The 13,078-nt window shown below is 33.5% G+C and overlaps 1 protein-coding gene and 1 pseudogene across 17 annotated transcripts in view; one reads left to right on the forward strand and one right to left on the reverse strand.

Moving 5' to 3' along the window:
- LOC101724814 (EGF-like and EMI domain-containing protein 1) overlaps positions 1-2,475 on the forward strand; it is a 634,038-nt gene extending 631,563 nt beyond the window's left edge. For 16 of the 17 annotated variants that reach the window (XM_087186963.1, XM_087186961.1, XM_087186958.1 and 13 more), the window contains one exon: positions 1,112-2,475. In XM_087186963.1, coding sequence (XP_087043089.1) covers positions 1,112-1,263 — 152 coding nt within the window. In that variant the 3' untranslated portion in view covers positions 1,264-2,475. Of the gene's footprint in view, positions 1-184; positions 512-1,111 lie in introns of all 17 variants that reach the window. The other variant, XR_015441135.1, reaches the window with a different exon arrangement.
- Positions 2,476-8,439: 5,964 nt separating this feature from the next.
- On the reverse strand, positions 8,440-8,547 carry LOC147825326 (U2 spliceosomal RNA; annotated as a pseudogene).
- Positions 8,548-13,078: the final 4,531 nt, after the last annotated feature.

The following is a 13,078-nucleotide window of genomic DNA, read 5'->3' on the forward strand; positions in this document are numbered from 1 at the left end:
CTCACAGGCTCTCCTGTGTCTGTTCTGGAGGTGGCTCCGTGGTGGTGGCACTAGCATTTGCAGTTGAATTCAAGACTTCTCCAAAATCACCGCCAGCAGGCTTGGTTCCCCCTACTTTAGACTTTAAGTTTTCGACCTTTTCTTCAAATGACTTGAAAGTTGGGGAATTTTTTATGTCTTCCAGCTTTTTGGTGATAACAGAGCCAACAGATGAAAAGGCCACTGAAGCCTCCTGTCCGGCCTGAGATAAGATTTCAGAGGTCTTACTGTGTGGAGACGTGGCTGTCACATCCTGCCACCCTTTGGCAATGTTCTGCTTTAGCTCCTGTAGTGAACCAATCCCGTTTCCACCTGATCTCTGCTAGACATTTCTCTTTTGCTGCTAACACTTGAGACAGAGTTTGGATTTCTTCTTCCACCTTTGCCAGCTCTCTTCTCAGCTCATCCTGCTCCTCTTCCGAGAGCGTCTCCGTGGTGCTGAGTGTGGCTGCAGCATCTTCTCCTTCCGCAGGTACTGGGTCTGTCCTCAGCAAACCAAGTTTCTCAGTAGGTGATCCGGGTGGAGATGAATTCCCACCAGGGGACAGGTAGAGGTAGTTTTTATTCACTCCTGCATTGAAATCGAACGGGGACTGCTAGTCTTCATATGAGTCTGTGTCTTTGATCCACCATCCAAGGCAGAGGGAGAACGCATGGCTTTACGGCCTCCTGACACCTAAAGACAAATCTCATATCTTGTTCATGCAAGGTGAATGTTGCCTTTTTCTGACCTCAAGGTGACTAATCCATTTTCCCTGTGTCCCTCACTATGCTACTGCTATAAATGCTTTTGAATAATCTAATTCGGAGAAGGAACTTTAAAAATATCTATTGCTCTCCTGACTTCTCTTTCCAATTTTGTCACTAAGTTCCTTGTTATTCTCTATCCTCTTTTTTCCATTGAAATGCTTGCTTTGTTATATAACATTCTAGCATGGGAAAAAGAAACCACGTGATAAAAGAGATTTTTTCTAGGCTATCATTATCCTGTTAAATTCCAAGAAGTAATAAGAAGATGTCGTGTTTGAAAAGCACATTTGAATTGCTTTTATTTTTTATTTTCCTCTCACAGAATGCATGCCAGGCCAGTTTGGACCCAACTGCTCTCTGAAGTGCCAATGTGCCCCCAGAGCTCGCTGTAACCCTCTCAACGGGAGCTGCACTTGCCCGCCTAAAAGAATGGGTCCAACCTGTGAGGAAAATGGTTCAGAGTACCCTCAATAATCAAATGCTGACAGCTTTTCAGTTGGTGGATAGAATTTTACTGAAATTTACCTACATTCTTCCATCATAGCTTTGGCAGAAAAATGTACATATTCAGTGTCTTCAGTCCAACTGCTACTGTTATGAGGTGAAAAACAAAGCATCTCCACTTTATCACCTCATGCATAAGTCCCATTCTCTAGCCTAACTTTCCCAAATTCCTTTTACTAAAGAGCATACCCAAGAATAAGAGAATATTTTTTCAGGATCTGAACCATAGTAACACTTGGACTAATAAAATAACTATATATATATATATAGTTATATATAGTTATATATATATATATATATGTCTACATACGCACAGGAGGTATTTAAATTTGGAAAGAAGAACTGCTTTTCAGTTCATGTTGGACTACACTGACATAATCACACCTATTCACTGAAGACCTTGGTGGCCATTAAGTAGCTGGATCTTCTTTAGAAATGTCTTGAATTTCACCCATTTATTCTTGGGATCCTGCTTCACAGCTAATTCTGCTTCATACTGCTAATGTATTGTGTTTCAAGCATAGTTTTTTTGTGTAGGAGACCATTAAAGACTTTAGCCACATAAAGATAGGGTAAAAATATGACATGCACATTTGTGATGAATCATTAAAATGTTTAGTTACGTTTTCCGTTACTGACCAGGAGATAGGAAAAAAGTGGGTAGAAGTGATTGAGGCCAGTTCTTAGCCTATTCTGGAGGATACAAATTTCTCATAAATTAAGACTGGATTGAAGTTAGGCTTTTAATTCACATTTGTAATCTTGACTCAAATTTCTTATCCTTTAGGGCTCTATAATTATTTGTAAACATAAATTGGCCCTGTGATAGGACCAAGAAAGACACAGCAATAAGGAAAATTTTCCTTTAACTCTCAAAAAGTTTTTATAAACATTTTCAATTTCAGCTGGTTACTTTCCATTAACAAACAATGGTCTAGAGATTATTGAAATTCTATTATAGATTTATTCATACAAAATGACTAGAGTAGCTTTTTAGTCACAACTGTTTAAGAATAAAATTAATGTCAAACTTTTTGAAAAATAACTCATTTTCAATTGTAGAGTTGATCATCTTTATTTAAGCATTATCTTTCTATAGCTCAGCCTTTTTAACAGAGGTATACCATACTTGTTAAAGGAAGCCATGCCAAAAGGAATGTTATTAAATGATATAAAGATGAAGAGCTTGATGATATCATTTCCTAAGAGAATCTTTATAAATTTAGTTGAATCCTAAAAGAAATCAACTTATCTTTTTTATGTTTTTTTCAGGTTGGAATTAGTTTCATATTTATACATTTTAACTATTCATATCTATAATTAAGGTGCTATTCAAATCAACTGAAAATTATGCTTTATTATGAATGGTTTCCCATTTCCCTTACAATTCTCAACTGTAACTATCTAACCTGCAGATACTAGAGTAAGAGCAACATTCTCTCTTAGGCTGATATTCCACTGGGATTTTTTTCATTTTCAGGTTTGTTAAAAGTCAGTGACTCTTGATTTGGTAGGGAAAAAAATAAAGGATTTCTTTTGACTGCCTTTTTTTAATTTGCTCATATATTGCCTGTTTCTTTCTAAATGAAAAGCCAAATTTTAAGCTCAGTTCTTAGCAAATATCAGATCATTCATGCGTTATGTTCTTTCATCCCCCTTCCCACTCTAAAGCCAAAATAATAATAACAATAGCAATAATAATGTTAGAAATAATAGGAAGGAGGAGAGAAAAGTCATTGCATCAATCTGAATTTGTACTATTACATGACTGTGATTCTGAGTTTCACTTTCCTTATGCTAGTAAGCAAGAACCTAGGCAAGTTACTATAGCTCCATTTCTTTACAAAACTTTTTAAGTTGAATCTGTCATATTAAAATGAATTTAGAAAATGTTTAAAATACAGAAAGGTTCCATTGTATTTTGGTTACCTTGAAAAAATCTTCCTTGGATATATATGAGTTAGCTTTTCATTACTGTAGAAAATATTGGAATAATCAATTTATGAAGCAAAAAAGTATATCTTAGCTTATAGTTCTAACTGTTCCAGTCCATGACCTATTAGGCATACACTGCTTGTAAGCTTCTGTTTGGCAGCAGGGAGGAGTACAACATGGTAGGAGGACATGGCAGATCAAAACTTTTTACCTCAGGACCAGAATGTGAAAGAGCGGGAGAGAGAGGGTCTACAGCCCCACTGTTCTCTCCATTGACACCTCCCCAGTGATCTGTAAACCTCCCACTAGATCTTTAAGAGGTAATCTTAAAGGTCCCAGTGCCTCCCCATGGTACCCAATGCTGAGGACCAAGCCTTTACAGGGGCCTTTGAGGGACACTAATGATCCAAACTATAGCAGAGTGATACTTTATAAAAAATTAATGAATAATGCAGTCATCTCACCTAAAGCTATTCCACTTTTTCTGCTTGAGGACACTAGGTGATTCTGAAAACCATTGGGACCAATATTTCACAAATGCACCAACATATAATAAATATTAATCTCAAATAATTTAACAGCCAAAGTTCTAAAATATCATTTCCTTTCAGAATCATAGAACAGAAATTAAAATTTTGATTTTTAATAACTTCCACATTAATAAAATTGCTCCATATTAACAAAACAGTATACAAAATCCCATCTTAAAAAAAATAAACAAAACATGCTGCTCCTCATTGTGCAAGAATTTGCCTGAGGTTTCTAAATGTGAGCAGATTTTCAGGTACAGTGATGTGTAATTTAGCTACCAAGATATAATTTGGACAAAACTGTAAAGAACCTAGCTGCTGTTTACAATGAGCCTTAACTTAATAGGCATGTACTCTTTAAGCTCAAGTTCAGCCAGGGATTTAGCTCAGTGGTTCCACTGCCTGCCTTGCAAGCGTAAGGTCCCAAGTTCGATCCCTGGTACCAAAAAAAAAAAAAGTATTTCCCCTAAGTTCAAGTTCAATGCAAAATTGAAATCCTTGTTACTGGATCAGAATATTTTCAATATTACTCCTCCTACTTTTCTTCCCTGTATTAATATGTCCTTTAAATTTAGAAATACTGATCCTCAAAGGAAATTCATCCTCCTAAAATATTTAACCTCTTTACAAAAGTTCCTGTGCTGTGGTGTTTCAGGCTCTTTCATTTGAAATACAACATCAGAGTAGGGGGTTATTATGCTTTTCTGCAATAATATAGCTCAAGTTTAAAGAAAAATGAGCAGAGGTATGAAAGTGTGTTGGCTAATTTGAAGTCTCAATCCAACATGCCTGGAATATACCATTTCAGTGTAACACCTAAATTTCTCCTATTCTTTCTAATTTCTACATTCATTTATTGAGTTTTCTAGATGAGACACCTATTCGACACAGGTTAAATTATTTTTAGAGAAGTTGGAAATCATTCCAAGAGTTAGTGGCAAGAATGGCATTTCCTTTGTTAGAAATAGTAAAGAGGCTTTGGCCTCTCCTGGGCCTCTTTCACCCTGCTTTCTCCAAAACCTGGTAATACAGATGTAGCAAGAATTTAAAAGAGCATTTTGATGAAGTGAACAAATAATAGCAACTGTCTACACTCTAGAAGTTATGTATGTAATTCAGTTGAAATAACTTTTCATGGTTCTGTAATAGAAAAAAATCAAAGTAACTGAGCTTCTAAAATAGGTTTTAAAGGTGACTCCAAAGATTTTTCTCTCTTAGCTAATAATGTGCAAACTTTTTTTTTACTTTTCCTGTTTATATTTTTTTGTTTCTAAATCAAAAAACAACTCAAATACAAATCAAATATATATATATAAATATATTTAAAGCTGAATATACTGCTTATATTCTTTCAAATATCGATATATTCTTTCATCACTTAATCTTATGTCAGAATTACATGAAACATTTAATCATTTCTAATTTTAATATTTGTGTACAAATAGGTGAAATTTTGAAGAACATTTATTTAAATGACTTCAATTTGTATTTTAAGTATTTTTCCCCCCTTTGGATGCCTTTAAATACATAGAATAACTTTTTAATGACTAAAAGAATGTAAGAAAATTAATAAATATAATTTTATTTTTTATATTTTTATAAGAAAAGTTCAATAGTTCCACAGACAAAAAGATTCATGTGAAGAATTGGATACGAAGCGCTTCAGTGTTAACAATATTGTTCTCTTAAAATCCAGAGCATTCGCAGGGCAGGGGATTTAGCTCAGTGGTGCTGCTGTCTAGCAAGTGCAAGGTGCAGAGTTCAATCCCAGATACCAAAAAAAAAAAAAAAAAAGATTTAGAACATTCGCTTATGAATAAAATTCCATATGTGAAAGTTAGGTGAACTTGAGAAAGTATTTGGAGAACAATGGAGCATGATTGATTAGAGAGCATCATGGTTAATTGGTCACAGTTCAAATTGCTTATTGACTAAAATAATGCTTTATATAGTGTCATTTTAAAACATTATTAAGAAAGGGCCAGAGATTTAGTTCAGTGGTTCTGCTGCCTGCCTCGTAAGCTCAAGGATCAGAGGTCGATCCCCAGTACCAAAAAAAAAAAAAAAAAAAAATTGTTAAGAAAGTAATATGGTAACTCTATCTTGAATTTAGCAAGATATTTTAAAAATCTTTATTAAATACTTACTACACTAGATACTGGTTTAGCCATGAAAAAAAAATAGTAGCGAATATGCTAGATAAGTTCCCTGCCCTCAGAAACTTAGGAGACTGTAGTAGCCAACATGTGCAATACTATTAGATATTCTTAGCTATACAATAAATTTCAAAGTTCATCTGTCATTTCCTAAATATATTTTTCACAAATTTAATTCTCCTATATTAATACATACTTTGATAAACCAAATGTATTCTAACTAATCTTAAATCTGCATAGCCAGTTTTATTCTTAGTGCTGTAAGGAGAATAGATATCCTTCTGTAAACCCATATTTAACATTTATAGAAAACTAAATATTCTTTGCAGTGTAAAAAGGAAGTCCATTTGCAAAGGTGTGATGGGGCTTTATGTAGTGGAAATAGAAAAAAATCATGAGAATATTTTTACCATCCTGCAACTGGTTCATTCTCTTCAGCCATTACTACTTTTTTGTGTGTGTATGTGAAACTGTTTCCCAGAGAGGTATCAAACTATGGTTAGCATTCTTTTAGTCGTGGTAAAAATTAAATAAATAAAATTAAATATTGTAACAATTTTAACCATGCAATTCACCAACATTAGTGCATTGTTGTTGTGCAGTGTGCAATGATTGTTGTGCAGTGACACCATGGATTATTTTGTAATTAAGGAAGAACTTCATGACAACTGAGTAAAATGCAGAACCCTCAGGTTCAAGTTATTGGACTACATTAACAACTTAAACCATGTATTGCCTACACATTTGAAGATTTACGTATTCTTTGAAACCTTTGATTAAATGAAAACATACTGTATATAATTTTCTTCTTATTTGCTAGCCATTTTGCAACAAAGATGTGCTTCATATGTAAGCTTTTCTGGGGATTGTGGAGCTGGAAGAGCAGTCACTCACTAAGCAGATACCGTGTCACTGAGCTTGTCACTTGATCATATTTCTGGACATGCTGAATATGCATGAAACAACAATAAACTCACTGTGGCATGTTAAACTAAGTGAACTTGTAATTCTCTTTGGAAAACCCCTCATGGGTTTCCTAGACTTTTATCCTTTTCCTAAATATCTGATCCCTGCTTCCTGGACTCTATTCCGGCCTAAGGCAGTCACAGCATCGAGACTGTCAGCAGCTCCCAACTCCTTAGGACCTTGAACAATGTTTCCAGTTAAGCATCTGATAAAGTTACAAATTAATAGTATTTAGTAAAGTGGGAAAGGGAAAAGAGGTAGATGGATTGAGTCAAATAACAATGCCAACAACTAGGAAATTCTGGTTTGAACAGAGCTAAGTAATATAATTTACAGCAATATTTGTTAGGAACTCTAGTAAGTTACTGTGATTTTTGAGTTTTGACTAAAAAGCCAGAATATATAAAGAATTCTGAATTGCTCATCAAGGAGCTCCATTTTTTTGAGGAATTTTTTTGAATCTAATGTCCCAGTGAAAATCTTTTGTAAAAAAAATAAGATAAATGTCAAGTGAGATCTCAGAAACATTCTTCATCTGGATTCCCTAATTCCCCATTTTTATGGTGTTTAGAGCAATTGCCTGAGACAATTCCAAGCAAGACCCACATAATTTCTCATGGGTCTCCCATAAGCCAGTAAGTATATCCAAAACAGAATTTTGGAAATACAAATCGACATGCTGATGAAATTCTTTAAATCTTCCGCTTCTTTTATTTGTACAATTAATATGATGGAGTAAGTACATTTTTAGATATTAAAAGTAATTAGAAAGATGTGAAATAAATCTTACAAAATTACACATGAATACGTGATAGGTGTTGGAATATAAAATATCAAAATTTTGCTAACATCTGGGCATCTTATAGTAGTTTTACATACCATGTTTAGAATAACCTGTGGGGATTATTTAAATGCATTAAAAATTTCAAAGAAAGAACGTTTAATATCTTAGTATAATGTATTTAATGACTTGAGTATCTCTAAATTATCACATAAGTTATTGTCATGTCATGATTGAGGTGTTTGGACTCTAATCATGCTAGACTTATTATCATCTATTTATTATTAGTTAATGAGCTTTTTAACCATTTATTCAATAGACTAAATGACATAAATTATCACAACCCCCCCCCACACACACACGCCCCACAGACTTATATTTATGTTGTTGTTGTTGAAACTTTACAGGAGTTACAGTTAGAGGATATATATTTTTATATATTTTTGGCATATATTACTCAAACTTGATATTTTATATTTTAAAAGACTCTTTTGCCAACATATCTTAACAATATTTTATTTGCCTCAATTTTAATTTTGTCATGAGTGATAAATACAATTCCCAGATTTAAGTCACATAAACATGAATTCTTCCTTTAATTTCATTTTATAAGTGCCAAAGAAACCTATAAGAAGCATTATTTGTTAATACTTTATTTGTTGCCTTAAGGAAAATTGCCATCAGGATTTTCTTTTTTTTCCCATTAGTGTAAGAACACTTAGAATGTTAACTCTGGAAAGTGTTAATGAATCTATTCATTATAAATGTGCCCAACCATGTATGCTGCCTTCTATTTTCTTTGCTCAACAAAGATGTAGTCAAGAAAATATGGAGCTGATAAGAACAGATACTGCACTTGATTTTAGCCAAAAGGCTGAGAAATGATAAGGAAATATTGAATATTAAGTAGAAATGAGTGGTCCAGATATATTTGTACTTTTAAAGCAGTCATTCTCAAACTTCATGAAACGGAATATCTGAAAGTTATAGTACTCATGATGGAAAGTGAATTCTTGATATATTTAATGATTCGTGAGATGGAATCAATACTAAACATAAATTTACTATTTGCATATAGTATAAAAATCTTAAACATAAATATAAATGATCAAATAATTGAATAATTCTTCAGTTAGGCAGCCACTATTCTAAGAAATTCCATCAATATATTTTATGATGCTTGGACATTCATTCTGTCAGACTCCACAGTTATTTGGAATCACTTTTTTAAAGAAACTTTTTTCAGATGAAAATGTTACATAATAAAATGAAATCAAATACAAAGTTTGAGAAAAATTGGCCAGATTCAACTAAGCAATGGAATACTTCTCCCAAGTTTTTAAAGTCTATCCTTGTATAATTTGAAGACCATTACTTCAAAATTTGTATTACAATTTGTTGATCAAAAGATAAACATGACAATCAATGGCATTTCAATCCATACATGTACAGTTCTTAAAGTACCTGAAGATTTATTCAATGGTATACTTTTTAGCAAACATACATATTTTGAGAATAGTGATTATTTATCTAAATATTGCTACGATGTTTTCTTTGTGGTAATGTATGTGTTAGGAGTCATAAGCAAACCTAAAATACTACTTTGGGGATAAATTATTTAAACTTAGGAAATAAGAAACCTGCTGTTTAAAAGGGAAGGTTCAGTAGATGTGATTTTTTTTTTTAGATCCCTATTAATTTATTTGACATCAACTCCCCAGCTGACACGATAATTTTTTTTTTTTTTTTTTTTTTGGTGCTTGACAGTGTTGTGACAAATCTTTCTGAAAGGTTTCTCTTCCCCCTTCATCTCCTTGGTCTGTTCTGCCATGAATTTATGGGTAATTTTCTCTTGAATGTTTTCTGCTGGTTTCTTTTTTCTTTCTTTTTCTTTGAGAACCATAAGAATACTTTTTTTTTCTTTTTTAAGGCTTTTAGAGTATTTATTTTTATTTTTCATTACCACATGTTTGCAATAAATTATAATTGCACTGATCATGGGGAGTGGGTACTGAAACATAAATCTTAATCCTTCTTTTTTTCATCCCCATCCCCTTCCTCTCCCTCCTACTCCATATTTTGGTACCTTTTTCCTTTTGCAAGTGATCTATCTCCTTGTTTCCTGTTATCTTTTATTTTCCTCTTTTACTTATTTATAATTTGTATTTCTCATATAAGAGAAACCATGTGATATTTAAGCTTGTGTGTCTGATTTATTTCACTTAGCAAATTTCACTTTTTCTAATTTATGGTGTTGGCATAAAATTTAAATTATTTGTTCTTAAAATTAAGCTATTACATTTTATTAATATCATTGTCTCTTTTAATCATTATTTAATGAAGCAAAATGCAGTGAATCAGCTGGCTTGAGTGTATAGGTAAAATTGTTTTCATAGATTTTTTTCTCAAACTGAATGTGCATGATTATCCTTGAGTGAAAATAACAATTATATAATGCTATTTATCAAGTTTTTAATACATGCTAATATAGAGCACCAAGTAATCCAAATAAGCAAAAATAATCCAAACAAGAGAAATATTATAACTCCCAACCTGCTAGATATCCAAAATGCGAGTTTGTGTTCTCCAAAGTCAAAGAATGAATTCTAGAAACAAAAGAGGTTAAGAGTAGTAAAAATTTATTGAGAGAAAGCTTCTGTCTCAGAGACAGAATGGGGAAGGGAAAATGGGTTGCTTGCCCACCCTGCTTTTCAAAGGTTATTTTACAAAGTGGAACAAAACTATAAGATCCAATGGAAAAATCACAAGGTGGGCATGAGGTAGGACAAAACTATGGTCAACCAATAAGATCACAAGTACAGTCACCCTGGTAACACTGATTAAATGAGGATCAAACAAGTCACTTAACAAGTGGAATTTCTGGAAAGGAAATGGGGTAGGGAGCTTGATGCCTATTTCAAATATCAGTCACAGCTATTTATCTCCAGGGGAAATAGGTGAGTGCAGTACCTTTTCTCTTTTTATAATGCTAACCAGTGAATGTGCCTCAATTGTTTTCTATGCTGAGGGCCTGGTCTTTTCTAACTGCGTTATAATAATATCTAACTAATTTTAGCTATCTGCAGTAATTCCAGACATGATTATAATCACTTTTCAAATATTTTCACTTAATCTTCACAATAATTGTTTTGTAGACATTACTAGACATCTGATTTAAAGTCTTCTAGTGACTTTCTGAGGTCCAATATCTCCTAAGTAGAAAAGAGCTCAAGTTAACCTGATTCCAAGGCTGAGCTCTTGATTATACTATGCATGTAATGCTAAAACCCTACCACATCAGATAAAAATGTATAGCTGAATATCTGGGGAAATATGCAATTTTAATGAATTCAAAGTAGAATGGGACTATGCTCTAGATATCCATCAGCAATCATGGATAGTCACATTTTCAAACACATTTGAAATATGTTGACACATTTAAAAAATACGTGTGTGCCTTTTGTTTTTTATTTTGTTTTTGACATACATATAAGTAGTGAATAAATGAAAAATATCTTTGAGTGACCTGAATTTTAGATCCAAGTACACAGCAATTTCATCTGTACTCCACCAACTCCCAACCAAATTCTTCAAAATTACAATGGCAATAAAATATTTGGGGCAATCTGACTATAGTGCTGCATGTTTTGGTTCTTAGCTTAGATGAATTTGGCCCCTAGTTACCTGTCCAGATAAATTTAGGTCTATTTTACAGGGATCCTTTGTTTGGGGAAGAAAGAATCAGATTTTTTTTATATTTTGGAGAATGTAATATTGTATTTTTTGGTATTCATAGAAATAGAGCTTACATCCCTCACTTAAAAACTGATGATGACTGTAGGAAGAAATCCATCTTCTCTCCCATGCCCTTCTCATCTTCCTTTCTATGTTCATTCTACCATGTACACTCCAGCCACAGGAAAACTTGCTCTGACCCTGAGCTGAACACACCTCCATGCCATTCTCTGCTTGAAAAAAAAAAATCCCTGTTCTCTGTGTAGTAAGGTTATTAATCCTTATACAATCATCCAGAGTCTCACCTCCTCCTAAATCCCCTACCCAAAAGGATAAAGAAACTTTCTCTTGGGCCTTTTCTAGAGCAGAAGCTAGCATGTAATGGGAGAGAAGCAAATGATTTATGGAATTGTCAACTGCATTAAAAATGAATTAGAGACCGATCTACCTGTCAGGAGGCCTCTTCTCTCTTGGAAAATTTAGAGCCCCTTCTTTAAATTTCAAACACCTACTCCCCTTGTGCCTATAATTGACTTGGACTAGCCATAGCCAGATGAACACATGTAGACAATAGATGCCAAATAATGCAATTTTACTGAAATATGCATGTGGCTTTTTGTTGGCGGGAGAGTATATTGCTATCCCACCATATATACTTAGTTCAAAAATGCAGCATAAGGAAAAAACCAGATCCCATCTGCCAGGCAAAATAGTTATGAAGTAGAAAAATCAGTTTTCTAATGAATCCATCGAGAGTAACTGAGTTATTTTTTAATGTAAGGGCAAATAAACTCTTGAGCAGAGTTGCATAGCCATGTAGTACTCTTTTAATTTATAGCTAACCTGAATCCAAATCCTGGTTTTAGCTAAATTAGAGTGTTCCCAGAAGAGAGAATGATTAGTCAATACAAGTAGGCTTATGCTAACCTTTTTCTGAAAGCTGGCTCACTGTGTAAGGGGACTAGAATTCCATTCTCAAGACAAGTAAACATTTCTTCTTATTTCATGAGACTCACTGAACAAGTTGGCTGCATTTTTATGTTTTCTTTAGCACATGTTCACAATAACAAGAGGGTTGCTCTTTCATATCCAGTCTGAAGGAGTGTAGAGTAAGGTCTAGCACCTGCTATTTCTTCTTTGTGGGCCAGCATCTTCTGGCTCAACTCTGGAATTTTGTTGAACATTTTTTCCTTAACCATTAACAGGATTATTTGAACTATAACTCAAGAAAGATTCTTTATATTGAGAAAAATTAATTATAATGCACATCATGTAAAGACCAAAAACTTGCACACAAATGTTTGATGCTTGTTAATAAGATCCATTGTTCTCCTTGAATGCTGTGAACTTCACAATATCCTCCTGCACAGCAGGATGGATGCAGAAATATGACTTTCAATCCCACCTTTCTTTTGTATGAATTGAATTATCTTGGTCATTAATTTGTTGCATCTAACTCAGGTAGAGAATAACTTTTGTTCTGTTTACCATATAGGTTAATGTGTCCATTTTCACATTATTATTATTAAACAATCCATGTTGTTTAGAGAATTATAAATAAGTCAGTTGAAGGCATCTTAAAAATATCTTGACACTAGGTCCTCAGTCTTGAAGTCAGAGACCTTAGTTTGTATCCTACTTCTACCTCTATACAGCTGTGCACTTCAAACAAAAAACAACAA

This window comes from Heterocephalus glaber, unplaced genomic scaffold (assembly GCF_053883595.1).
Source record: "Heterocephalus glaber isolate CG9 unplaced genomic scaffold, H.glaber_assembly_v1.0 deba00001504, whole genome shotgun sequence".
Taxonomy (NCBI): Eukaryota; Metazoa; Chordata; class Mammalia; order Rodentia; family Bathyergidae; genus Heterocephalus; species Heterocephalus glaber.